This window comes from Coturnix japonica, chromosome 6 (assembly GCF_001577835.2).
Source record: "Coturnix japonica isolate 7356 chromosome 6, Coturnix japonica 2.1, whole genome shotgun sequence".
Taxonomy (NCBI): domain Eukaryota; kingdom Metazoa; phylum Chordata; class Aves; order Galliformes; family Phasianidae; genus Coturnix; species Coturnix japonica.
The window spans coordinates 13420394-13445667 of record NC_029521.1 but is presented as its reverse complement, the minus strand read 5'-3'; the positions used below and the strand labels follow the sequence as shown (position 1 = coordinate 13445667).

The 25274-nt window shown below is 39.6% G+C and overlaps 1 protein-coding gene across 1 annotated transcript in view; it reads left to right on the top strand.

Annotated features, from left to right (window-relative positions):
• ZSWIM8 (zinc finger SWIM-type containing 8) overlaps window positions 1–25274 on the top strand; it is a 61839-nt gene that overhangs the window by 3294 nt on the left and 33271 nt on the right. Inside the window, exons 2-4 of the mRNA XM_015866634.2 lie at window positions 19194–19347; window positions 20056–20150; window positions 24819–24991. Of these exons, the coding sequence (XP_015722120.1) occupies window positions 19194–19347; window positions 20056–20150; window positions 24819–24991 (422 nt within the window). The remainder of the gene's footprint in view (window positions 1–19193; window positions 19348–20055; window positions 20151–24818; window positions 24992–25274) is intronic.

Below are 25274 nucleotides of genomic sequence, written 5' to 3'. Positions count from 1 at the left end.
AAACAAACTAACAAACCACCATCCCCACTGCTTGCGGATTTTGTTAATTTTGCAGCTTTTTGCTTTGTGCTCAAGTGTTTTCAATATTGCCATGTAAACTATGGCTGGACTGTAGCTGGTTGTTTTTCTTTCATTTAATTTTCACCGAGTTTATTGTTTAGTCTTCTTATGTTACTTTCTATACAAGTGTATTCCCTTCAAATGTAGAACTGATTGTGTGAAGGAGAAGCCCATTGTGTCTCCTTTATGGGTGTCCTTGGATTTTTGGCTCTTCTCAGTTTCCACTGATTCACCTGTACTGAAATCCCAGAGCTAAGTGTGTCAGTTCTGGGGAAACCAGGAGTCCTGTTGAGCTTAGCAAATAATTTAGAACTTTCATTTTAGAAATGGCTTGTTCTGATGCTGTTTTTTTTCTTCATTGCTTGTTTTTACCTATCTTTTTTTCTTTTTGAATGAGATAACACTTGTAACCGATATTTGCCTGTATACATCATTGATGAGACACTTGACGTTGTACTTGTTGAAATAAGTAATGGGCGGACATTACTCAAGTCAGTGCGAGTAGGTGTTTTGAAGATCAATGTCTTTGTGGTGTTTTCAGAACCATCTGCTTCCTCAAGTTGGTTTATGGCTCCAACTCACTTTCTTTCAGTCAAGTTACATTCCACCAATGTATTATGTTTCTACCAATGAAAGCAGCCACTTTATGTTATCTCCAATTTTCTAGATAGTCTTTGGTTTCCCAGACTCCGTTATGAGAGTCAGTACTGTTCTCTGATTTTTCCTTCTCACTGTTGATAGTACTTACATTTTTCATTGGCAATTGACATGAGCCTAGTGGTTGGGGGAGCTGGGTTTGTTTGGTTTGGAAAAGAGAAGGCTCTGGGGAGACCTGTTTGTGGCCTTCCAGTACTTGGAGGGAGGTTATAAATGTGGGGTAGGGGTTGGAGATGGGGGAAGATGGACTTCTTACATGGTCTGATAGTGATAGGGCAAGGGGGAATGACTTTAAACTAAGAGGGGAGATTTAGGTTAGATGTTAGGTGGAAATTCTTTATTCAGACGGAGGAGAGACACTGGCGCAGCTGCCCAGTGAGCTGTGGGTGCTCCATCCCTGAAGGTGCTCCAGGCCAGGCTGCATGGGGCCTTGGGCAGCTGATCGGGTATGGGGCAGCCCTGCCCATGGCCAGGGGCTGGAATCTAAGCTATTCAATTATCGTGTACTTCCAAGAGTTTTGTTATCAGTTATCTTTAGATCTTCAAACTCACTACTGTGACTTTGTTTCTTCCTCAGAGCCTCCAAGTGTTTTCCCACCCTTAGTCTTTTGCAGTTTCTGAAGAATCCGTGTTTACCAAACACTTAAAAAACTTAAAAAGTTGCTGTAAATACTGTAGGATTGGTAAATAGTGTGTTCACAACATTTTCTGTTCAGCTTGAACTTATTCATTCACTTCTACAGAAAGTGTGATGAGTTGCCTTGAAACTACACTCAATAGGCACCTAGTGGTAAGGTTTGATCTTTTTGTTCCTTCAAGCTTACATACTGTACTGCCAAAAAAAAACCCACAAACCTTTAAGCTGAAGTAAGAATTGTTCAGGCAGTGATCTCCTAAAAGTATTCTCATTATACAGCCCCAGGAGGTTTGTATTCCTCCAAACTGTTAGGAATCCCCTCTGTGGTGATTAATGGGCACGATGCCTCAAAACTACAAGCTGTAGTGAGGGAATGATTGGCAGAGAATGGATAGAGCCTGAGGTGGAGATGTGATCAGTTTAGAGACAATCTGGTAGAAGTCTGAATTGTGTCTTTGAGGTAAAGTGACAGTGGTTGATTTTCACTAGTTTATAAGGACAAACAATAAATGGTACAGAAAGCAGCACTTCTTCCTCAAGGTTGCTAGTTAGGACTAAATTAAAGTTAACCCTTGTTCAAAGATGTATTGCAGTAGGAGACATCAAGTGAAACAGGTTCTGGTTCATCTGATGCGCTCTTCAGACTGCTCTTGGAAGAGAGTGTTGGTGCCATCCATAGTGCTCACTCAGAGCCTGAGGAAGCTGGAAATGAACACTGTGGTTTGCTGTTTTCTTGCTATTACTGTGTATTGGACAGCTGCAGTTGATTATTATTTTTTTCTGCTGCATTTGTGCCTTTGGTGTGGAAAGGGGGAGGTTACGTCTGTGTTTCTGGGAGATGCAGATGTAATGCATCTTGTGTGGGGTTTTTTGGTGTGATACAGTCTAAATATCTTTTACAGTATATACAAGTTCACTGATTAATATCACTGATTAATATAACTGATAAAAAACCCCAAACCCCAAACAATAACTATTGTACTGAAGTCTTGTACCAGCTGCCTATTGAGTTCTTCATAGGAATTAAAAGTCTGAATGTTAGTGGCAGGATATAGCAAATGCTTTATGAAATGAGCAGAGCTCAGCTGTCCACTGAGGAAAGGTAACGTGACAGTGGAGGCTTAGCTGCTGGAAGGAAAAAGGTTTCTCTGTACTTTCTTACTCTAGTAAGTGGATTTCCCCTATTTTTGTACGGTATCCCATTATCCATAGTGATTGGCAGTGTTGTCTCACTGCCCAGCAGCAGCTGAAGCACAAGCTGAAGGTTGTGCAGAGGTTCTGTGAGTCAGTTCATTAGAGCTGAAGGTATCGCAAAGAAGTTGGAGCTGGTCTGTCAGGACTGTTGGGCATCCTTAAATGTGGAGCTCCAGAGCTGCAATGTACATTTCAGAAGCTGTCCAGAAGTTTCTGTCAAACCCAAAGGCTGTGCCATGGTGCAGTGATACTCTGCCTTCTGGGATGAATGCTTCTCATGTGTTTCTCATTTCTGTTGTGTGCTCCTGAGCCTATTTGAGGTAACTGAATACACATCCCCTCTCTTCAGGAATGGCACTGGAGAAACCCCTTCAGGAAGCCGTCAGGAAAAATGCATTTTTACTGCTGTGACTGGAAATGGCTGCTTCAATTCTGACTCTGCTGCTGTCTTCTGACCTCTTCCTTTTAAAAAGGCTTCTCTTCCCCTCAGGAGAAGTCTTGCATGTTCTTTCCATGTTGTAATGTCTCCTCTTTGTACTGGGAGGCCTTCCTGGCTCCCATGGCTTTTTCTTTGTGTGGTTTTTCTCCTTTCTTCCCCCTTGAGGGCATCCCTGTATTTCTGAATGACCTGCAATCATGGATACTCTGTGTGTTTCAGGTGTACTGAAGCCTGTGAGGCTTTTCTCTGGGGCATGTTTGCCTCTCAGGAAGCAATGGTAAGGGGACAGGTTTGAGCCTAGCTGCTGGAGTGTGCTCTCCCTTTGTTTCCTATCCATTTCTCTATAATCTCCTCCCTTATTTTTCTTTAACCTGTTCTTTATTGCTAAAGGATAAAAATAAAATCCATCTCTATATATATATGTATATATATTTTTAACCTGTAGTTAACTAGCTCTTTCTCAAGACGAAAACATAATGAAGGCAATGCACCTTGAGCTGCACTTCATGTTTGAGGTTTGTAGTTATCTATAAGATTGCAATTTGACAGTTAAATGCAAATGTCTTTTTTTTATCCTAGGTAAAATACTCAGTAAACACGTGCTAAAGCAGCCCTTTGTTTTAACGCATGTGTGTTGTATATGTCACCTCTCTGAATACTTAAAGTGGCTTTCTTCTTCGAGTACTTGAAGAAGATATTTTAATCTCTATATGATTTGTTCACTCTTCCCACTTGCAGTAACAGGAGACACATGTACAGTCACTGCAGAGCACTGTGCCTGGAGCTGTGCCCCCACTGTGCGCCTGGGGGCACTGAGGGGTGAAACCCATTGCTGCAAAAGAGAACACATGTATTTATTTATTTATTTGTGATAGAAATAAGTAAAAGTACAGGAGAAAATGTAAGTTAGAGCTTAATCTAGTCTCATCGCTAGGCAGATTATTCGGTTTCAGAATCTGCTTTGCCCTGGGTCTCCTTTTGAAGGATTAACATCCTGCAATGTGGGTGAATCTCTGCGACTCTTCTCTTGATCATTAGCGATTCTTTGCCAGTTGCCGAGTTCAGAAGGTGATGGAAGTTTCCAGGAGGTAGACGGAATTGTTCAGTGTGCAGAGCTGGTCTGGGAGCTTTGTGTATTGTACTGGGCTATTGTCAGCTTCATGCACTTCATGCTCTGTAGTATTGCCTCTACTATGTAGCAGCATGATCTATGTATTTGAAGAGCCATCAGTTAAATATGATTTTATATGGAAGTTTCCAAGTTTGGAATTCCTGTTCATTTTGAGGAACAGCAATAAAGCCATAAAATAACCTATGTAAAGAAAAAAACTACACTTTTTTACATTTTCTATTTCTTATAGCTTCAATGAGAAAAGAAGTGAGAACCAAACTGACCAGACCTATGAAAGTCTGTTTTCTAATGTATTTTCTAATATATTCCAAGTAAAAATTCTTCTGCATACAAGTTGTGTAAGTAAAACTTCAGATGCATCTCGTGAGCAGACCTTTTATTCCCCCTCTGATGTAGGACATTCTCAAATCAATGTCTTTCCTGCACTGTTTGTATAATAACTATGGTAAAGTTCATTTTTAAGCAAATGTAAATTCAGTAATTTCATCTGTGAAAAGCTGGTAGAGAATTATAACTGTTTTAAGTACTCAAGTGGATGTTTTTAAGCAACTGAGCTGCTGCTTGTGTAGTGTAGGTTATGAATCTTTGCTTGGTTATGATGCCCAGGATTATTAAGTGGTGAAGTGACCCTCCTGGCTACTGAGTATGACAAAGGCGTCCCTACGTGTTTTTACATTAGTGCACAATTGAAGGGAAAGGTGTGTGCATCTCAGTTCAGTGAACAAGAGAGTGCTTTTCTTGTCTGTATCAAGTTCGTGATAGTCCATGATAACATAGTGATACAATTCATGCTGGTATGTTGAGAAAAAGATAACACAGTGAATTAAATATCAAGAAATATTAAACCAGAAATAATAAAGAAGTCAATATAAAAGTAAAGATCAAGCGCCACAGAAAAGTCTTTTAATAAAACTCTCCCTCCCCCCTGTATACTTTTGAAGGAACAGAAATGGACATCAGTGATTAGGTCAATGTCTGGTATGCCAGTTACAAAACTGGGAGCAGGAACCATCTCCTCTTAATTGTCTGGTGTCCTAGTTATTATACAGTACTTTGTTCCCAAGGAAGAAAGGAATGCACGGTTTCAAAAGATGTTTTACATACTTTAATGAACTTTTGAAGTAAACATTTGTCTGTTTAAAATATCTGTAATTAATTTTGATATGGTTTGGGGCTTTGCATCTCTAATAGTGAAAGAGTCAAAACCAATGTACAATCTTGTAATGTACAAGATATTTAAAAAGCTGGTTCTAATTTTAAAATGCCGCACATATTATTCATAGAATCAGTAAGGTCAGAAGAGACCTCCAAGATCATCCAGTCCAACCATCCACCTACCACCAATATTTCCTCACTAAACCACATCCCTCAGTACAACATCTGAGCATTTATTGAACACCTTCAGGGACAGTGACTCAGCCACCTCACTGCACAGCTCATTCCAATGCCTGATCTTCAGAGAAGACGTTTTTCCTGATGTCCAACTTGAATCTTCTCTGGCATAATTTAAAGCCATTCCCTCTAGTCCTGTCATTAGTGATGTGGGAAAAGAGGCCAACCCCCACCTTACCACAACCTCCCTTCAAGGAGTTGCAGAGTGATGAGGTCTGCTCTGAGACTTCTATTCTGCAAACTGAACAATCCCAGCCCCATCAGCTGCTCCCCATAAAGCGTGTGCTCCAAACCCTTCACAGCTTTGTTGCCCTTCTCTGAACATGCTCCAGGGCCTCACTGCCTTTCTTGTAGTGAGAGGCCCAGAACTGAACACAGTACTTGAGGTGCAGTTTCACCAGGCCAGAATACAGAGGGATGCCCATTTCCCCGCTCCTGCTGCCCACGCTATTGCTGACATAAGGCAGGATGCCATCGGCCTTCATACTCACCTGGGCACACTGCTGGCTCATATTTAGCCAAGTGTCTGTCAACACCCCCAGGTCTTGTTCTTCCAGCCACTCTGCCCCAGGCCTGTAACGTTGCCTGGGGTTGCTGTGACCAAAGCTCAGGACCTGGCACTTGATCTTGTTGAATTTCATCCCATTGGCTTCAGTCCAGCAATCCAGCTTGTTCAGGTCCCTCTTTTGGCCCTTCCTATCCTTAGACAGATTAACACTTCTCTCTTACTGAGGGTATGCTGAGTCCCTTTGTCCAGCTCATCAGTAAACATGGTAAACAGATCAGGCCCCAGTACCAGTGCTGGGCAACAACACCTGTGACAAGTTGCCAGCTGGATGTTACTCCATTCACTGCCACTCTCTGGCCCAGCCCACCAGCCGGTTCTTCACCCAGCAGAGTGCACTTCTCCAAGCCTTTCTAAGTTTCTTCCTCTGATGCTGTGTAGCGACTACACAGTGTTACCAACAAGTAGATTCCCATGTTGCTTAGAATCTGTATTTTTTATTGATGCACCTTTTTTCTCTCTTTCTTCATCTATGGAAGGACAGTAACATTCTGGTGAGGCATGTGCCACCATCAGCATCAAGTTGATATTGATTTCTTTGACCATGCTTTTGTTGGTGCTTTTGGAGTTGATACATCTTACAGAAAGTGCTATTTTGGATACATTTCAGTCATGTGTGTTTGGAAACATAATATCTCCTTAGAAGAATGAAACAAAGGAACTTTGTCAGGCTGTGTTACACCCCTTACAATTTTCTGGGGCTACACACTTTGAGATAAATGATGCTATGAAAAGAGTCTGGTTTTAATCAAATATTGCTTTTATGAATCATTATTAGTGTTTCTAGATTACTCCAACAAAAACAAAAGAAAGGAGATAATGTTGGTACTTAACTATGTTTGACCTCGTTTATTCTGTTAAGATGTACATTCAGTTGGCAAATCTATGTGCTGCTTTTTCTGCATTTAAATGAGAATCTGTTGATAAGTGGGCAGCACTGAAAAAAATTGGGAGTAATGTCTTTAAACAAATTCTTAACATCCTCGGTTGGCTGCTGCAAGTAGGGAGTATGAATCGTGTTTCTTGGTGCTCCATTGGCTTTTCTGTCTTCCTTTTGACCATTAGTTTAGTTTAGTTTGTTGCTGTGGAACAAATAGTGTAGCTTTTGAGCTCCTTTTTCATGTGAGATGAGGGCTGGCATGTAGAAGAAAGGGAAAGGATAAATGTATGAAAAGGGGGGAGATTAAGAAAAGTCTGTCTGCAGAAGAAATCCCATCTGCTCCTGGGAATAAAGCTGGGTGCTACAGTGCAGGAGAGAGCAGCCTTAGGGAAGGTGAAAGAGGGAAGTCAGAGGCAAAAAAAAAGTCCATATATTTTTTTTACAAAGATGTAGATGCATAGTGTAATAAAATAATTATTGCCATGATTTTTGTGCAAGCAATGAGAAACTTTATGGGAAGGAATCCAGTTGTACTTCTTCCTCATGAATTAAGACACTCAGAGGTGACTTGTTGAATCTGGTGAGTGCTTGGGCCAACTCTGGCTTCCTCTTCTGTTTGGAGAGGTGAAAAAATAAGGAGATGTTGGCCTTTATTTGCCATCTGGAAACAGTGGTAAACAGGATTAATGCATTAGTGGAGGTCTGAAAAGAAAACAGTTTTAAAATCTCATTTTATATAATTCTTTCTTTTATTTATTATTATTATTTCAGATAATCTAGTGGAAAAAGTGAATTACATCTTTTTTGTTTGTTAGGTTAATGATTGGTAAAGATGCTGCTTTGAGTGTGTCTCCCCAGCCAGTGTTAAAGAATGGAAGAAGTGATGTAGCCTTGAAGCAAAGTTAGCCAGTTACCACCTGGACTCCTTTTAGATATATTCACTGAAACAATGCCTACTTGTAGTCAAGCCTTTATTACTGGCATCTTGTCAGTGTATGTGACAGATTCTTCCTTGAAACACAGAAAAGTTTGCTAAAGCTGTGAATATTGAGTATTGTATGACCTTCTGGAATCTATCCATGCCTTGTTTCTTGTATTCATAGTACTTTCGTTTTTACAGATGTCAATATGTGTTCGTGTTTGCCTGACTTCGTGTATTTGACAAATTGTTGTTCTTAAGACTTACATTCTGATTTTTATTTATTATTTTTATTATTTTATTATTGTATTATTTTATTTTTTTATTTTTTTAATTTCCCCTGAATATTCCTGTACTGGAATACTTACTTGGTAAGTTTGTATCTGTCTTGTCCTCTGGACAGTGTACAAGCACGCAGTCTTGTTAATCCACATTGGAGGCTAATTGCACAGCAGCTCAACGGTGACTTGAATGTTAAGTTCTGTGTGTTTAAGAAGCACTGATTGTTGATGTGAAAAATATTGTTAGGTATTTCACATTTAAACTTCATTACAGTCTTGCTGGTGAGTTAAGATGTAATTAATAGCTGTAAAAATGAAATTACTATTACTTAAATGAATCTAATGCCTTTGTTTAATCTAAAGGGCATCACTTAATAATTCTCTTGAGCTGTTGATGGTTTCTGCTGCGTATTATGTGTAATTATGTTTGCTACCTCACGTTTAGGTCTGTAAATGCTGAGGTGGGACAAAAAGGGAGCTGCAGCTGTAAATCTGTTTACCAGAGCTGGATGGGCCAGGTGTGAAAATGTTTGCAACTTACACTTCCATATAACTTTCATGCATGGCTTGGAGAGAAGGTGATCTGACGTGGATAAGTTAGTTGTTTGACCCTGAATGCCTTTGGTTGTTTTCATTGCCTAATGGTCTGCATTTAGAGAAGCAGTGTGCAAGCTCAGCTAAGCTGCTTATGCTTCTCAAGGACAGGAGTTAGTTTTCCCTTGCTGGTTAATAGCAGGAAATGCTTCAAGACTTCTGGGGATGTTCTCAGAAGATGATTGACTTTGCTTCAGTCTTGTGATGTTGGAAATATTTTGGGAGATAGTATCAATTCGACTAAGTAAATTCATGCAATCAGTGCCTCACAGTTTTCTGGTGCTCCTTTTGTTACTGTATTTGCGCACCAGTAGTGATAGATGTACTTGTAATGGGTTCCTCCTCTGTAAACACTCTGCAGCTGCTGGCTTGTTCCATTTATCCTTGATACTCCGTTGTGTGTGGGGTGGCCACTCCTCTCTTTTGTTTACTATAGGGAGAACCAAGCAGTAATTGGGCAGTTGCCTTATTTCCAGTGGAGGGGTGGAGAGCTGGAGGAAGGCTGGGGACTGCTGCCTTTGGGACCCACAGCAGCAGCTGGGGCTGTGCTGGCACCTCTGAGCTGCACTGGGGAGTGCCACTGAGTGGGATGTTAGCCTCATACAGACACACACCCAGCTTACACTGTGGGAGGTTTTTACAAAACCCAAGGTTGTAAAACCATGAGTTGGATGGGAATTTTCTTAGAAGCTCTTAGGTGTGCAACTTCGACTCCTGTCACAGGAAATGGATTTTTAAATCTCTGGTGGTTTTCCAATGGTGATACCAAAAGGCAGGGGCTTCTTTGAGTTGCTGACAGATGTTTGGGTATTTTTAGTTTTTTTATTTTTTCACCCTAGATGTGAGGAAGCCTCATAGTTAATCTATTCTTTCCAGACAATCAGTTTCCTGTAAGCCCCACTAGAATGGGCTGGATCTCATTCTGATGATGTTCTGCAATGCAGCACCTCAGTGTTTGCTGGTGTGTTTGTTTGGAGGCTGTGATACTGCCCTGGGATGGTGGGCATAGGATAAAGCTGGTTAGGGATTAATTGGGCATGCGCAACTTCAGAATGGATACTAGATACAGAGTGGATAAATAGTGCAGGTTGCATGGTGTTTTGTATGACATCCTTTCAGCATTTGAAAGCATGGCAATACATTTGGTAGAAATAGGTGCTCAGATGTGATGCAGTCTGGATTTTTGATTTGTGTTTAACTTCCGTTTGTCTGCATTCTGAATAGTATCTGATCCGTGTTGATCTTTGTAACTTGTTTGCTTGTCCTTTACTGCTGTGGATAATTCTGAGATGATGATAATATACTTTGCATGGGGCATGAGTGGAAATGAGCGGTAGCACGGAGCCTTCCCTGTAGGAAGCAGGAGCTGTTTGATCTCTGTGCTGTGTGTGCACGGTGTGGGTTACACAGAGAGAGCACAGGGAGCAGCGGTGCCAGGAAAACGCCGAGCCTGCAGCTGATCTGCTTCGTCAGCTGTAGAGTTACTCTGAATGCAAGCTGCCCAATTTGTTGTGAAACCTTGGCCAGCACTGGCATGAATACACTGTTTTATAGCACTGTCTGTCTTTCTTTACAAAAATCTGCTGCTCATTTTAGGTTTTCTAACAGCTGTCGGTTGCTTGCCCAGGCTGCTCTTTTTTTGAAATGAATTCCTTTTTTAGGGAGGGAAATTGAAGGGTGATTGGATAAAGAATTTCTTGTCTGTGTTTCCAGAGGAGGTTGTCAAGCCGTGAATGCTGTATTGCCTGCCTAATGCTGGTGCTAGAGTTTTTTGGATCTCGGTCATGTTACAGAGGGGGAGAGCTGAGGAAAGAGCTTACCAACATTTTTCTCTTGAGATTCAGAGCTTCTGAAGAGACAAATAAATCTTATCTCACATAAGGTGGCAGCAACATATCAAACACTCTATTTGCATCAGCACAGCACTGTACAGGCATTTGCAGTTGCTACATGGGTGAAGCAGTAGAATTGAGTGTAAAAAACAGCTTTCTGTTCTGAGCTGGACTGGACTTGTGTTGGGAGAGGTTCTGATATAAGTTCAAAGCTGATATTTACTGTAGATACTTTGTGTATGTTTGCAACAAAATCTTATGTGAACTGTGAGGCAGAACTTAAGTGACAGGGATCTTTTGCTGGGATCTTAGGAGTGTGAGTTCAGTGATGTAGGAAAGTGAAGATGTTTCTGTCCTAGAGTTCAGAAATCATGACATTTGGTTTAACCTGAATTTCCTTTCCCTCCACCATCAAACATCTTTTTGGTTATTAAATGCTACCCGTAAGTTTCCACCTTTGCCTTGTCCTGAGGTTTTGAAGGCTGAAATCAAGTGTTCTTTCCAGAGATTTGGTTTTCAGTACATAAAGAATGTCCAGCTAGGATGCTGTAAGGGCATAAGGAGCACAAACTGGGGCGAGATGAAGGTAAATCTGTTCTTTAGCCAACTGACCTTTGGAGAGCAGGCGTTGTTTTCATGTGTAGCTTTTCTTCAGCCTAGTAAGTGCAAGACACCTCAGGGATGGTCAGGTAGTGGGCTACCTGCTCATCAATTAGAGGTTACTTGGGTGCAATTAAATCTTTAGTCATGCTCGTCAGTGGTGAAAGGAGAATAACACAACAGGGTTGGTTATTTTTCTTATTAATGTCATACTGCTCTGAAGAGAGTGTTCCTTCTGATGATGTACCTCTGAAAGTATTCTTGCTGACACAGAAACTGCAGGTAGAGTTGAGAGGGGTAGAAGCAAACAGATGCTCCTAGAAGAGAAGCCTGCCTCCCATTAGATGTACATTGTAGCCTCTTAATGTGAAGAGCTGTTTTTTGCGTTATTTTCTAACAAGTCCATCAGACTTCCTGGTTTAGTTCTGTTCTGTAGTCCTAAGTTCCCCTGCGAATGCTGGTGCTACATTACTTGGTTAAATTGTAATTTCTTAATGATTAAATTGTGGTTTAATCATTGAGATGATTAACTAATGGACAACGTCCTCAATAATGTGCTTTAACTTTTGATGAGCCCTGAAGTGATCAGGCAGTTGGATTCAGTGATCTTTGTAGGTCCTTTCCAACTCCCCTGCTGTGTTCTGCACAGCTCTGTTCTAAGATGCTCTGTTCACTTATCTGTGATTGCCTGTTCTTTTCAGTGTTGTTTCAACTTTAAAAGGGAGGGCACTGGTAAGTAGAGCATCTGAGAAGAAAGTATTTCTGAGGTTAGATCATGACCACTATATAAGCAGTGGATGGTTTTGCTGTTGGTGATGTAGAACAGGAAGAAATGAAGAATCCTCTAGGGGAAGCTGGGACATGGTTATGGGATTTTCTGCATACTCCTGCTCATTTAAACTCCTGGTAGGTTTGTACTCTTGGAGCTCACACACACAATGCATCTTCTGAGTTCTAGCTCTCTTATGAGGTATTGGATAGGATTATAAAGCCTTGCCGGTTTTCTTGTTGGAGGGCTTTTGTGTGCTTCCTGAAATCCTGTGGAAGCACTATGAGGAGCAATGCTTGAACACTTTGTGACAGGACAGATGTAACCTGAAAAACAGTAACCTCAGGATAAAATACTTATTAGCTCACTCAGATACTGAAACAGCTGCCAGGAGAAGTTGAGTGTGTGTTGTGTATGTATCCTCCTATGATACGGGCTCAGCTTCCCTAGGAAAAATTGGTCTGGGTTGCACTCAGTGCTTGATCTTAGGACAATGGCAAAGTTATTTCTGTGATGATGTGGAAAATTAAGTCAGCTGGTTTTCTTAGTTCAGTATATATGTAGAAAGTGAGTGTAAAAACCAACCGTGCAGTAGATTGCTCAGAAATGTTTTTTTTTTTAATAATTCTGATGACCAGAAGAGGAACTGCAGGACTCAACGTGTTCGAATTTACTGACACTTAAGAAAAACCCCCAAAACACTTATCCACCACAAATCTGTAATGTAATTTAGTATTGCCTTTTTCAAATCTACTAAGACTTGTGTACTAAACAAACAAGGTGTGTGGATGTGTTTTGGATGTGTTTTAAGGTCTGAGTTTAAAAACAAAACTTTCCTGCTTCCTAATTATGGAGGCAGAAGACACGGTGTCAAGATATGTTTAGCCAAAAGATGTATGTGTTTGGTTTTGAAATGAAGTGTAAATACATTAGCAAACAGGCAGTTTGAGCAAGCAAATATTTTTGTTGTGTATATGAACTGTTTGTGTTGCAGTGCTGGGAAATTTTCAGAAGCCAGGTTGAGTTTACATTTGACTCTGTGCTATGGCTTTTGCTTTAGATAGCTGAGACTTTGAGGATAAATTAGACACTCTCTTGTGATAAAATTAGCTTTTTTTTGGCATTGGATAAAGTAATAAGTAGCCATTCTTAAAATATTACTGTGGTGGTTGCAATGGAATTTGTGCGGTAGTAGTTACTGCAGATTTTCTCTTAAGTGGGAGGTTTCTAATTATGGACCATTATCTCCCCATCTGGGCTTTGTATTTTTAAAGGCTTTTGGCTATGAATCTTGTGAGTCTTGTCCAGTACACACAAATGAAAACATTCTGTTGCTTATTCCACTTCTAAACTGTTCTGAACATAAAAATGTCATTCTGTGGGTTAGATCTGACATAGGCTTACCCAAATTCTTCTTGCTTTCAGCTTGGTTTTATATATCTCTGCACTTGCTACCTCGCCACGTTTGCTCTTAATGTAATTTCATTCGTGAAAAATGATAATGAAAAGCAGAGACAGTTGTATAACTCTCGGTGAGGAAAATAAGAAGTAAATGCAAGTCTTTTGAATTCCAATTCCATTATGTTTTGAAAATGTTGGCTGTACTTGGTAGTCTGGTCTGAGTATGTGAGCGTCTTAAAAAATAGAAAAGTGTTTGTGAAAGGAGACGTCAAATCAGAATGTTCCTTTTGGTTGTCATTTCTGAGCAAGCTTGATTAACAATCAGCAGCAGCATTTGTAGCATCCTTCCTCCACCACTTACTATGTATTATTTTCTTATCCAGCCTTCTTGTTCTGTCTAGCATCTGAGTAACTCACACAAATGAATTCCACCAAAGAATTTATTCCACAATCTGCTGTTTTCCGTTTGTTATTGCAGCTGCTTTGTTAATGCTGAGGAGATTTGCAGGGAATTGATTTGGAGTGGTAACTGAGAAAGAAATTGCTGAAACTTTGTTTTAACTTGGTAGAGAAGCTGTTCCAGGGTAAAGGAGCTGCTTATTTTCTGAAGACTGACACTGCTTAAGTAACTTAGGAGCCAGAACATGCAGTTTCACATTTTTTCCTTGATCTGTAGAATGAAAGAACCTCCTATTTTTAGTGATACTGCGGTTTGCTTGTTTTTGACAAGAAAAATTGCTGTCTTTTTTTTCCCCTTGGCACAAAATGGAACATGGAATTATTAATCTAAAACAGAAGAATACTAATTCAAGACAGCTGGGAATCACTGAATATTACACTGACTCTTCGACCTTTCATTCAGTAGGTAGTCAAGTTGGGTTAGAGTTTGGGGGGATTGCTTGTGTCCATTCATTTGTCAGGGTCTGACACTGATGCATCTTTTTTTCAGTCTTGGAGTCTGACTGGGCTATGGGGCGACTAGCACAGCTTCATTACTCCTTGGCCTTCCAGTTTCGTTTTCTTCTCTTGTACTGGTTGCTGTTGGGGCAAGCGTTCTTTCTTTGTGCCTGTTCAGTCTTTGGTACATCTGCAGAGCTGCCTAGAGAATGCCAATTTGCTCCACTTGTGCCAGAGCAATGCGATATGTGTGTGTGTCCACTACAAGCTACACAGAGACCAACTGTGTGATCGCATAAGGTCCAACTCAATGTGTGGTGACTTTTTTGGAAAGAGATGAGTTTCTAGTAGTAAGAACCACCATGCAAGCCTGAAAGAGTACATCGAGTGAGTTGGTTGGGTTTTTTGTTGTTGAGTATGTGGTTTTTTGTTTTCATTTGTGTTTTGTTTTTTATTTTAATCTAGTGTGCTTTTTTAGATAGCCTCCTCCAGGCACAGGTCTAGCTAATCCTTTTTCTATTATGTGATACAGCTTTCTAGCTACTCCTGTGGGTTGTCTGTGAGTCTGTACAATGGAAATTTTTCAAGCTGTTCTATTTAAACTCTTTTATCCTGAATCCTCTCTCCTCCAACTTTGGCACAACAGGCTGTCCAGAGAAGCTGTGGATTGCAGAATCACAGGGGTTGGAACGGACCTCAAGAGATCATTGAGTCCAACCCCCGGCTAGAGCAGATATACTGCAATAGGTCACACATGTAGGTATCCAGATAGATCTTGAATATCTCCATAGAAGGAGGCTCCACAACCTCTCTGGTCAACCTGTTTCAGTACTCTGTTACCCTTACTGTAAAGAAAGTTATTCCATGTGCTTGTACAGAACTTCCTTTGTTCAAGTTTTAGGCCATTGCTCCTTATTCTATTGCTACACATCACCTGGCCTCACCCATTTGCCTCCCACCTCTGCTTAGATATTTATAAACATTAATCAGATGCCCCATCTCTGGAGGCACTCTTAAAAGACAGGTTGGATGGGGCCCTTGGCAGCCTGATCTGATGGGTAGCAAACTTGCCTGTGGCAGGAGGTTGGTAATAGATGATCTTTAAGGTCCCTTCCAATGTAAGCCGTTCTATGATTCTTTGACAGAATTAAGATCTGCCTGTGTCAGTGTGACAGAAAAACAGGTGGTGATGTGTTGGTGACCCGTTGAGTCAGCTGTCTTACAGAATGCCTCTTCTTATGGGCATTGTGGGAAGAGTTTTGTGTGGGAAATGCTTTTGAAGGAAGTGAAAAAACCCTTTTTTCCAGACATTTGCAATATACCTTGTGTATTATCCTCGGAGGAGAATTTCTTTTATGTTTAAATACATGTATCCTGCTTTTAATAGCACATTGATTATGCAGCAAAATGGAAGAATAGGGAAAGAGATGTAAGTAATGGCCTAAACATCTTGGAGTATAATTTATATTCAAAATGGAGATGAAATGTATAATTAAAAATGTCATGATTCATTTTGCAATATTCACCTTGGATGATTGTGTAAAGTTCTCTCTTTACAGTATAGCAGAATTCAAGACAAAGGTAATGTTTTCTGATGTTTGTTGCATAGTTGGAGTCTGAAAGGAACATACTGCACTGACATGTACTTCTTCAACACATCAACATTGAGATTAAACTTTTGGAAAGATAAATGAAGAGAGATTAAAATAGAACCAAGTGCAGGAGTGTGCAGAAGACAACAAAAAGATAAGCATTTTTTAGGAGGTTTGATTGAAGTGTGTTATAGCTCAGTGCCCAGCTTAGTCTGCTCTCCCATTAGCACTTTGGTTTCAAGAGATATTAGGGAGAAAATATGTCACTGCTTTAAGTTCAGGGCTTAATATATATATTTCTGCTTGATTTATTTTAGTTAAATGCTTAAGTGACATTCCACAGTGACAGATTTATCTCAGATTTATCTTTCTACATGGCAGGCCCTGCCAAAAGAATTGTAATATTTACCATTTTTAAAATGAGATTTGTAAAACAGGTTTTATAACATCCCTGCATACACCTTTACTGGTCAAGATCACACACTATGTATTTCTTGTTAGTTTTACTGATCTCATTTTCTCTTCTGATAGCAGAAGTGTTTCACTTCATTTTCCCCATCTCCTTGTTCTATCTATAGTTGTATTACTTTTTTCCACTCTGATGCATTTTGGATTGAGGCCAATGGTAGAGGTGAGGAGAAATGTGAGATGTAGACTAGAAAATCTAAGCTGTAGACACATCTCTTAAAAGGGAGTGCACTCTAAGATGTCTTACACTGTATGGTTTACTTGCTCTGCTAACAAGCTTTACCTTATTTTCCTTAAGGTGTAAAAACAACGTCTTATCTTTGCACTGTCTTATTTCATTCTGTGCAGTTTTTTTTCCTTGAATTTGTGTTTGTTCATATATATATATATTGAACATATAGTGTATTTTTAGGGACATGTGTCAACTGAAAGTAATCCAAGAGGAGTAAAGTAATTAGATAACAAATATATTCAGTGTTTGGTCCAGTTGTTTCAGTTCCATTTGATAACTCCTGGCCCCTATTTTGCTATTTATTCAAGCGGAGTCTCCTCTCTCTCTCTTTATCTATCATGGAAGCTCTGTTATTGTACTGAAGGGCTTATTGGGACATGATCTGTTTTTATGGATAATGGTTGGTTGCAACTTGCTACAGCCTGCCATGTACTAGGAAAGATTAAGAAATGCAGCACACCTATGTCATTAAGCCCTGATGGCACGGAATTTGCTTCCACTGGTGAAGGCATGTGCATGTATGTGTAGTTTGCCCTGGCTGTTTGGGGCTGGGTTGGGTTTTTTTGTTGTTGCTGTTGTTACTGCAGGAATAATTGTGTCTGTGCTAAAATTATAGCTATTATAAAACTATGATACAATCAATTCACATGAATTAGTAAGAAAAAGGGTAGGATGGTCCTAAGTAAGAGTTAGTGCGTTCCGTGTGGCACTAGATAGATGGGACATGATTTATTCAGAATGGTTGAGAAGTGCTTGGTTCTGCCTGCTAGTAGGGTGTACTGATCAGATTATCTCAGATTCCCTTCTAGACTTGGGATTTGGGTTTTGCTGATCACTTAAAGTGTAGGTCAGAGTTGTTGGTGTTGCTTATGCTTTGCCTGTAATTTTATTCTTGGAGGACATGAGGAGTTTCCTTTGCTCTCTTTGGCTCGTTCATGTCTGCTGTTCAAGAGGAAGCCCAGTGTAAAATTGTTTTCTCCCTCAGATAGATATATCCTGCAGATTAGTTGATATTCTGTTACATCTTGATTTTATTGCTATGTTGTTACTATTTTTTTATACTTTTTGCAGTCTTCCTTACTGTCTTTATCTTTGCATTGAGTGGGAGCCGTGATGCCTTTTCCTTATTTTTATTTTTATTTTTCCCTTCAAAGTGTATTTTGTAGTATTTGGAAATACCTTTCATGTGTTTCACTGGCAATACCTTTTGATATAAGCAGGTATAAATCCCCCAGTAGCAGATTTGTATATCTAGAGATAAACTTTTGGAGGGGATCTCTTTGTTTAGTATTCAGAGAAAAACATTGTATAATTTAAGCCCCTAACTCGGGCTGTCCAACTGAATGTACAGAAGGCCAAATGGGGTAGTCCCTCTGTTCTGAATCCTTTGCTCTATCACCGTGGCTGCACAGGGCACATCACCCTTGAAACTTAAGGCAGTTTAACATCTTAATTTTACTGTTTACGTTACATACCAGCTTGGCTACTGTGAATTCACTCATCCTTAAAGTATCATCCAAATAATTTCTACTTCTCAGTTATCTTCTACCATTTCTTTTCTCAGGGCCTCAGAACCCAGGCTTGTGATCTCAAGCAGAATGACACTGCACTTATTTAGATTTTTCCATCTAGATATAAAACGTTTTAGAGAAACCCTTGTTTTATAGATAAGATTATTGCTTTTTAGATTACTTTTTCCACTTCGGATGTTACTGCTTTCACCTTATTCTGACAGTATCTAAACTATGTGCTGTCTGAATGCATGCTGAAGACAGCTGTCCTGGTTAATTGGTTGCTGGCTCCTGCAGGCTACTATTAACACAGTACAGCTGATGAAACTGAGTTCAATACAAACTCAACCAGTTACCTGGTTAGGCTTGAAGGAGAACACCTGTGCTGTAAAATGAGTAGGTGGAGGGTAATTGCAGTGATCCTGCTACTGCTGTTCTGCTTGTACTGTTGAGTCCTAGTCCATTGTAACTGTAAAGAAAAATATATGTAGTAGTAAAATATGCTCATGGAATAATGGTTTGCTATATTTGTTATTGCTGCTTTTCTGTCAACCCAGTGTGGTTTTGCTATTTCTGTGTGACCTTCATACCCCACACACAGTTGTGAAAAGAAATACCATTCACTTGCAGCCTCTTTGGAAAGAATGCACAGGTGTTTCACCTCATACTGAAGTCTTTTTCAGATCTTGTACCTTTAAGGATAGAGATTGCTTATGTATTATCTCTTTTTTAATGTTGTGAAATGAAAGACTTGGATAAAGAGCCTCTTCAAAAAGTGCAGTAAAACCACTAAGAAATACCTCTCCTTTCATTGCTCAGAGCAATTTTGAGTACTAATATATCTCGGTTTGCACCTTCTGTGGTATCTGTTACTGATGTAGGAAACAACAGTGACATTTAAGCTGACTGTTGCACTAATTAACAATAGTAATGTTCTTCAGTTAGCTGTGCTGGCTGTCAGAAGGGGAAATAAAATGACTTTCCACTGAAATCTTGTGTATCTGTATCTGCTGGGTCTTTGAATTTGGTGAGTTAGGTGGGAATGTGCTCTCTGCTCTGGTGCCTTTTCCCTCTCCTCAGTTTAGTTCCCTGATTGTGCTGCTGCAAACTGCTAATTGCAGTTTGTTTCTTGTCTTGCCAGATGGGCTGGTGATCCCATTGGTGGAACTGTCTGCAAAACAGGTTGCATTTCACATTCCATTTGAGGTCGTGGAAAAAGTTTATCCTCCAGTTCCTGAGCAACTACAGCTTCGGATCGCCTTCTGGAGTTTCCCTGAAAATGAGGAAGATATTAGGTAATGCTTACATAGTATTCTGTCCTGTTTAAATCTGTTGCTTCACTCAGAACTTAACTGAGCTCAGAAGTTTTTAGGGAGGGTTATATCAAAATACTTTCCAAGTTTTTGATTGGTATAAGTAAAATAATCAGAATTTGCTGAGTACATCAGTAATCAGTAAACAGCTAGGGTACTGTAACTGTATTTCTTATGTTTCCTCATTGATTGATTGAGTGCATAATCAGAACCTCAGTGCTATTAGATCTTTTGCAGATGTCTTTTGCCTGAAGCTTTTTTTTTTTTTTTTGTAGGTTGCCTACCTATGCAACCACACATCTGGAATTTTGTAGGATAGTAATAGTATTTATAGTCTTTCAGAAAGAATCGTCCTGACAATTCCTAAATGCTTTCATCTAACATTTTAGTATCAGTTTGGGAGTGAGTGCCCGAAGTGCCGGTACAGTAATTAAGTTCACCTGTGATGGAGCAGAGCACATCAGCTGTTGGTTGCACATGGTCATTAGTCTGATGAGCACAGGTGTAAAAAAAAAAGTCTCAAATGACCATGTGGCCAACTCATCTAGTAGTAAAAGGAGGTTTTACTGTGATGTGCTGAGGTTGGATTGTACGTGATTGTTGGTGTAAATGATTTTATATTTCAGAGGATATTAATGTGAAGTTCCTCAGAAACTACCAATCTTGATTTGTTATGTTTGTCACTTGCAGGTTGTACTCGTGTTTGGCTAATGGCAGCGCAGACGAGTTCCAGAGAGGGGAGCAGCTATTCCGAGTGAGGGCAGTCAAAGACCCTCTCCAGATAGGTAAGAACTCTGCGGTTTTATGTCTCTGGATTTCATTCAGCATCTCAAAACTGGATTTTCTGTATCCTAGACTAAAATCCATGCTAGATGTGTTTTATGTAATGTCTTAAGCTAAATGATGTCTTTATTTCAGCCTTTATCATCTCAGCTGTGAAATTAAGTGAAAAGCCAGATAAGTTCTGCAAATTTGACCCTTACTCTGTCTCAATATTTTGGGAAAAACTTTATGGAATATTTTGTCTCCATAATGCTTGAACTCATCATTAATGAAGAGAAATTGGCTATCAGCCTGATCCAATTAATGCCTCGCCTAAAGTGTTTCTATGGCAAAGATTAAGTTTACAGGCTTAAATGTTATTCTTTTAGCAAAGTACTTATATTTATAATACAGGTACTCTGGTAGTTTTAAGGCAGAATGTTGTTAGACAGTGAGATTTATCCTCGCTTCTCTTCGCTTATCTTGCTGTTTTAACTTTTTACAGTTGTGAAAACTGACCTTATCTTAAACAAGAAACTGGACTCTGGATTTTTCATAAAATGAAAAATGAATACATTTAATAAAGAATATAAAAGGAATTCATGCTGTGAAAGTTGAGGGAGGAGACAATCATGCAAATTGCAAGAGATTTATGAACTATTTTCTGAATATGAGGGAAAGGGTGTGAAAGGGTTTTATCTAGACTGTTATCTACTGTAATAATGATAGTAGGAATTATTTGAAATGGAAGTACTTCCTTATAGATAAGGTATAATGAGTTGTTAGTGAGACCAGACAGTAATTTATGATCATCAACAAAATCAAGCTAGAACTGAATTTTGAGTGCATATGTAATGTGCTGATGTCAGGTTTGTGATGCTGTAAGAGACCTCTAAGGCTGAACTTCAGGCAGGGAAATGTTTGAGAGAGGAAAAAAAATGAGTTAAAAGGAAACTTGCTGAAATTCAATAATTCCTGTGACTTCAACAGTGGAAAAGAACATAAAATTTAATACGCTGTGCTTAGATTGTGGTCAAAACTTGTTTCATTAATAATTAAAAAGACAAGGTGTAAAAAAATGTAAATTAACCAAGTGTGGGGTTGTTAGTTGAAAACCAATGCTTGGGGGAGGAGGAAAGGAAGAGGAGGTGGTGTACAATAGCACCAGGGAGAAACTTCTGCTGCGCACGTATAGCAACTGGGCTTCTTGACAAAGGATTATGTGTTTGGAAGGGAAGGAAGGAAATTTGTTTAAACAGTAATGTTGTTTTCTCCTTAGCAGAGAAACATTATCTAGTGGAAGGACTTTTTTTTTTTTTCCCCTAAGAATAGCAGCCCAGAAGAAGGGTAGTGGGTGGTTGTAAATTCAGTTGTTTGCTGTAAATGGTTTTAGGGTGTTTGGCTGCAGTTTCATGTACTAACAAAGGTGAAAATAAGTGCAAGAAATGAAGCAGCTTTTTGAGAGCAGATTTAGTTTTGAGGAAGAGTAAGCAGTGTACTGTGATATTGTGATCAAAGGGACAAAGTTTGAACTGTGCTTTTGTGCTCTTCTGTCCCATTTCTTTTGCAGAGGCTGTCTGTATAAGGCCTATATTTTTCCTCATCAATATAGATGAGTAATCACGGTCATCTTGTTTTTCAATTTCTGGAGGAAAAGCTCTTAAATTCCATGCAGAATAATAGAACTTGTTTGCTACCATTGCAATAGAGGCATCAGAATTGTCAAATATCAGATAAGAAAGCCTGAAAACTGTATTACAGGTAGTGCTCTTAGGAGGGTGGTGTTAATTCATAGATGGCTTAAACTGTTCAATCTGTTTAAATCCAGTTGCTTACTGAGTGGTTTGGGGTGTTTCAAATTTCTGTTTCCACCTGAAATTGTGAGGTCTAATAGAGACTCAGAAAAAGAAACAAACTTATAATTTCTCAATAAATGATTTTTGTTTTTTAAAATAAATATAAGAACAAGAGACATTGACACAGCCAACATAGTTATCCTAAAATTCATGGACCCGGTCCATGCAGCAGTTGATTACTTTCTGCTTTTCTGTTTGATAAAACCACACGTATTAATTGAGTATCACACTGGATTTAGTGCTAACACTGCTTGATGTTGATAGCTCTTGGTAGTGTTCATGGGCCAGACATCCTCCAAAGCATTGTTAATGGCTGCTTGACAAGTGTGTTCTGTGTGTAAGAGGTAAATCTGATGTTTGTGAGAAGCTCACACTCTTTGTGTAGATAGCCTAAATGTTTTCACAGAAGCACTAAACTTGGTCTGCACAGAGCGTTTAAAACAAATGGTGGTATGGGGAGTGAGGCTCCTGACAGAGCAATTCTTCTGGCCTGCAGCCCATTCTTGAGGCCTCGTGGGAATGGAGCTTTCCAAGAATAGAATGTGTACATCTTAGTTTTTTGTTAGGCTGCATACAGTGGCAAAATTAATACTGCTGGTACATGTAAGTGAATTTTTTAGTAATGTACTGCTTTGTGTGAAGCTGATAGGATGTTATCAGGTAGTGGGGAAGGGAAAGAACGCTCCTGGTGATCCCAGTGAGGTAACTGAATCACTCAAGTGTGCTCTAGGAATGGCTCTTGTCCTCATATTCAAGCAGGTAGGTTAGAGCTGTGGTCAGCCAGTGAGAAAACAGTTGCAGCTAGACTGTAAACAAGTGCTCTTGGATGACCATTTTATTTATCAGAAGTGTTGGGCTAGGAAGTAATGACTGGTCTCCCTCACTGTCACCTTTTCTGTCTCTGCAGGTTCAGACTTTGATTAGCTATGCAATGAGAACTGAATTGTGGTATTTGTCCGAATATTTGTGTTAATCATTAATATATTCCAGGTATTTTTCCTAGTGTGGTTTCCTGTGCTGTTCCACATGCATTTTTCCAGTGCAGCAAGGTTGGCAGGGCAAAAAAAGTCAGGCAGGTCTGCTTGAATTAGCAGCGTCAGGGACAGGCTACAAATTGTATTGAAGCTGTGATATGTCTTGCTGAAGACCTTAAGGTGTTTTTTTTTCTCTCCTTGTAGCAATTCTTCCCTCTTTGCATTTAATCAGTTAGCTGTCTTCATATACAGATGAAATATGCATGATAGGAGCTTGAGAAGAGTGCATAGCTGTGACCTGTTCTTCTCCAGCACCTTTAGAATACTTGTTTTTCTCGGTGCTATAGAATTGCTGCACTTACGGTTTGTGAAGTGCTTAATTTACTTTTGTGAAAATTAGGGCGTTTTGGCATTAGTCTGAGGTGCTTCCAGTGTACTAGAAGGACTGGCTGAACTGTTTGGGTTGTGTTATCCAAGTGTGGAATATAAATTAGAACTGTAGCTAGTAATAAGCTGCACAGTGAATTTGTGGTGAATGCCTTCTTTTGTTTTGATTCTGTTCCAATTGCTGAAATGGCTAAAGAACTTGGGGGTGGGGGGGCATTATGTGTACTAATCAAAATAATCACCTGCTTCAGGAAGAGGATTTGAATTTTGTTGAACAGAAGTAGAAAGGTTAAGTAAGGTAAGACTAAGTTTGCACTGGCATGGGGATTGTATTTTGAGGAGGAAATACTACACATTGTTTTAGATGGAATTTAGTAGGTCATATGCACATTGAACGCCATCTTTATAATAACCTCACAGTTGTCTAATAAAAGCTTAATAGTGTAGACTTGTTTGTGCTGATGAGGGAGAAATTTTTTAGTTATCTATCACAAGCCATATTTTTTTCACTTAAGGTAGATTGTTGGACAGAATTTTGGTTATGGCATTGAAAACCTTTTGTGCTTTGTATGCTGCTTTGAAAATGAATTTGAGACTAACAGAAAGGGTCTGAGGGTGACACTCGTTGCTGCAGATGATGATTTACTGGTGATTGGAACCTTAAAGACAAACAGAAGATTCATGTTCCTGATGACCTTTTCCTGCTTGTAATATGTGTGCCTTTGGGCAGCCCTCGGCTGTAATGTAAGACTCATTGCATGTACGACTGGGATGCACTCCATCTCATAAGATTTCATAAAGCCAAGTCTTATGAAGTGTTCTGTTGTTCTGCCTGAAATTCTATTTATAATTTATGCATTTGTTCACAGAATTGTGGGGTTGGGTTCCTTTAAGTGTTGTTTTTGAATTTTTTCCTTTTTTTGGTCTATTTTAGTTTAAGCAAGTGTTTTTTTGTTTTGTTTTCTGAGTACATGTTTTATGGAAATAGGATTTTTGTAACAGTGTAAGTAGGTATGTGATTTAAGAGAAATAGATAGCTTCTGAAGGCACAAGTTAATAGTAAGTGCTGAGGCACAAGTGCTGCCTTTAGTGTCCTACAAAATTGTGACAATAGACGGAGTTGGAAGTAATTCTCAAGAAGTCACCATCTTCTGCGCTGTTGCTGGAGTTGATTAACACTTTTCACTGGTGACTTTATCCAGTCCTGCTTTTCTTTGTAAAATATATATGAATATATTAAAATCTGTTTGGTTTTGTTTAACCTCTTACAGTGTCTTATGTCTCTCTGCTAATACTCTGCCATAATTGATTGGGAAGAAAGTGCTAGAGACTCTAAACTGATGTCCATCCCAGTGTAGATGTTGTTGCTAGACATTATTTTGCTATTTAAATGGCACATACCTAATTTTTCCTGCTATCTGAATCTGTCTCCCAGGCATCACAATAGTAACTTTGTACTTTTGAATTTTAACAGGTTTCCATCTGAGTGCCACTGTGGTACCCCCACAGATGATGTCTCCCAAAGGTGCATACAATGTGGCGGTGATGTTTGACCGATGCAGGATCACATCATGCAGCTGTACCTGTGGAGCTGGGGCCAAGTGGTGTGCTCACGTCGTGGCGCTCTGTCTCTTCCGGATACACAATGTAGGCCTTTAAGGACAGACACTTCTGCTCTCCTCCAGCATCATCTTCTCCGAGTCTCTTGTCATTACAATTTTACGCAACATGTGCACTCTTTAGGGAAATTGTTCTTGGCTCTCCTTTTGGTTAAAGATAGTGCAAATGTGCACCCACAGTTGCAGTCCACAGTGCGAGTTGATTGAGACTCTAAACTGCAGAATGTCCTTTGATACTGTGCAAATTGCTCAAAGTAGATACAGTCATTTTTGGGCCCTTCCTGTTTCTCATTTAAATGCTAGTTACTCAT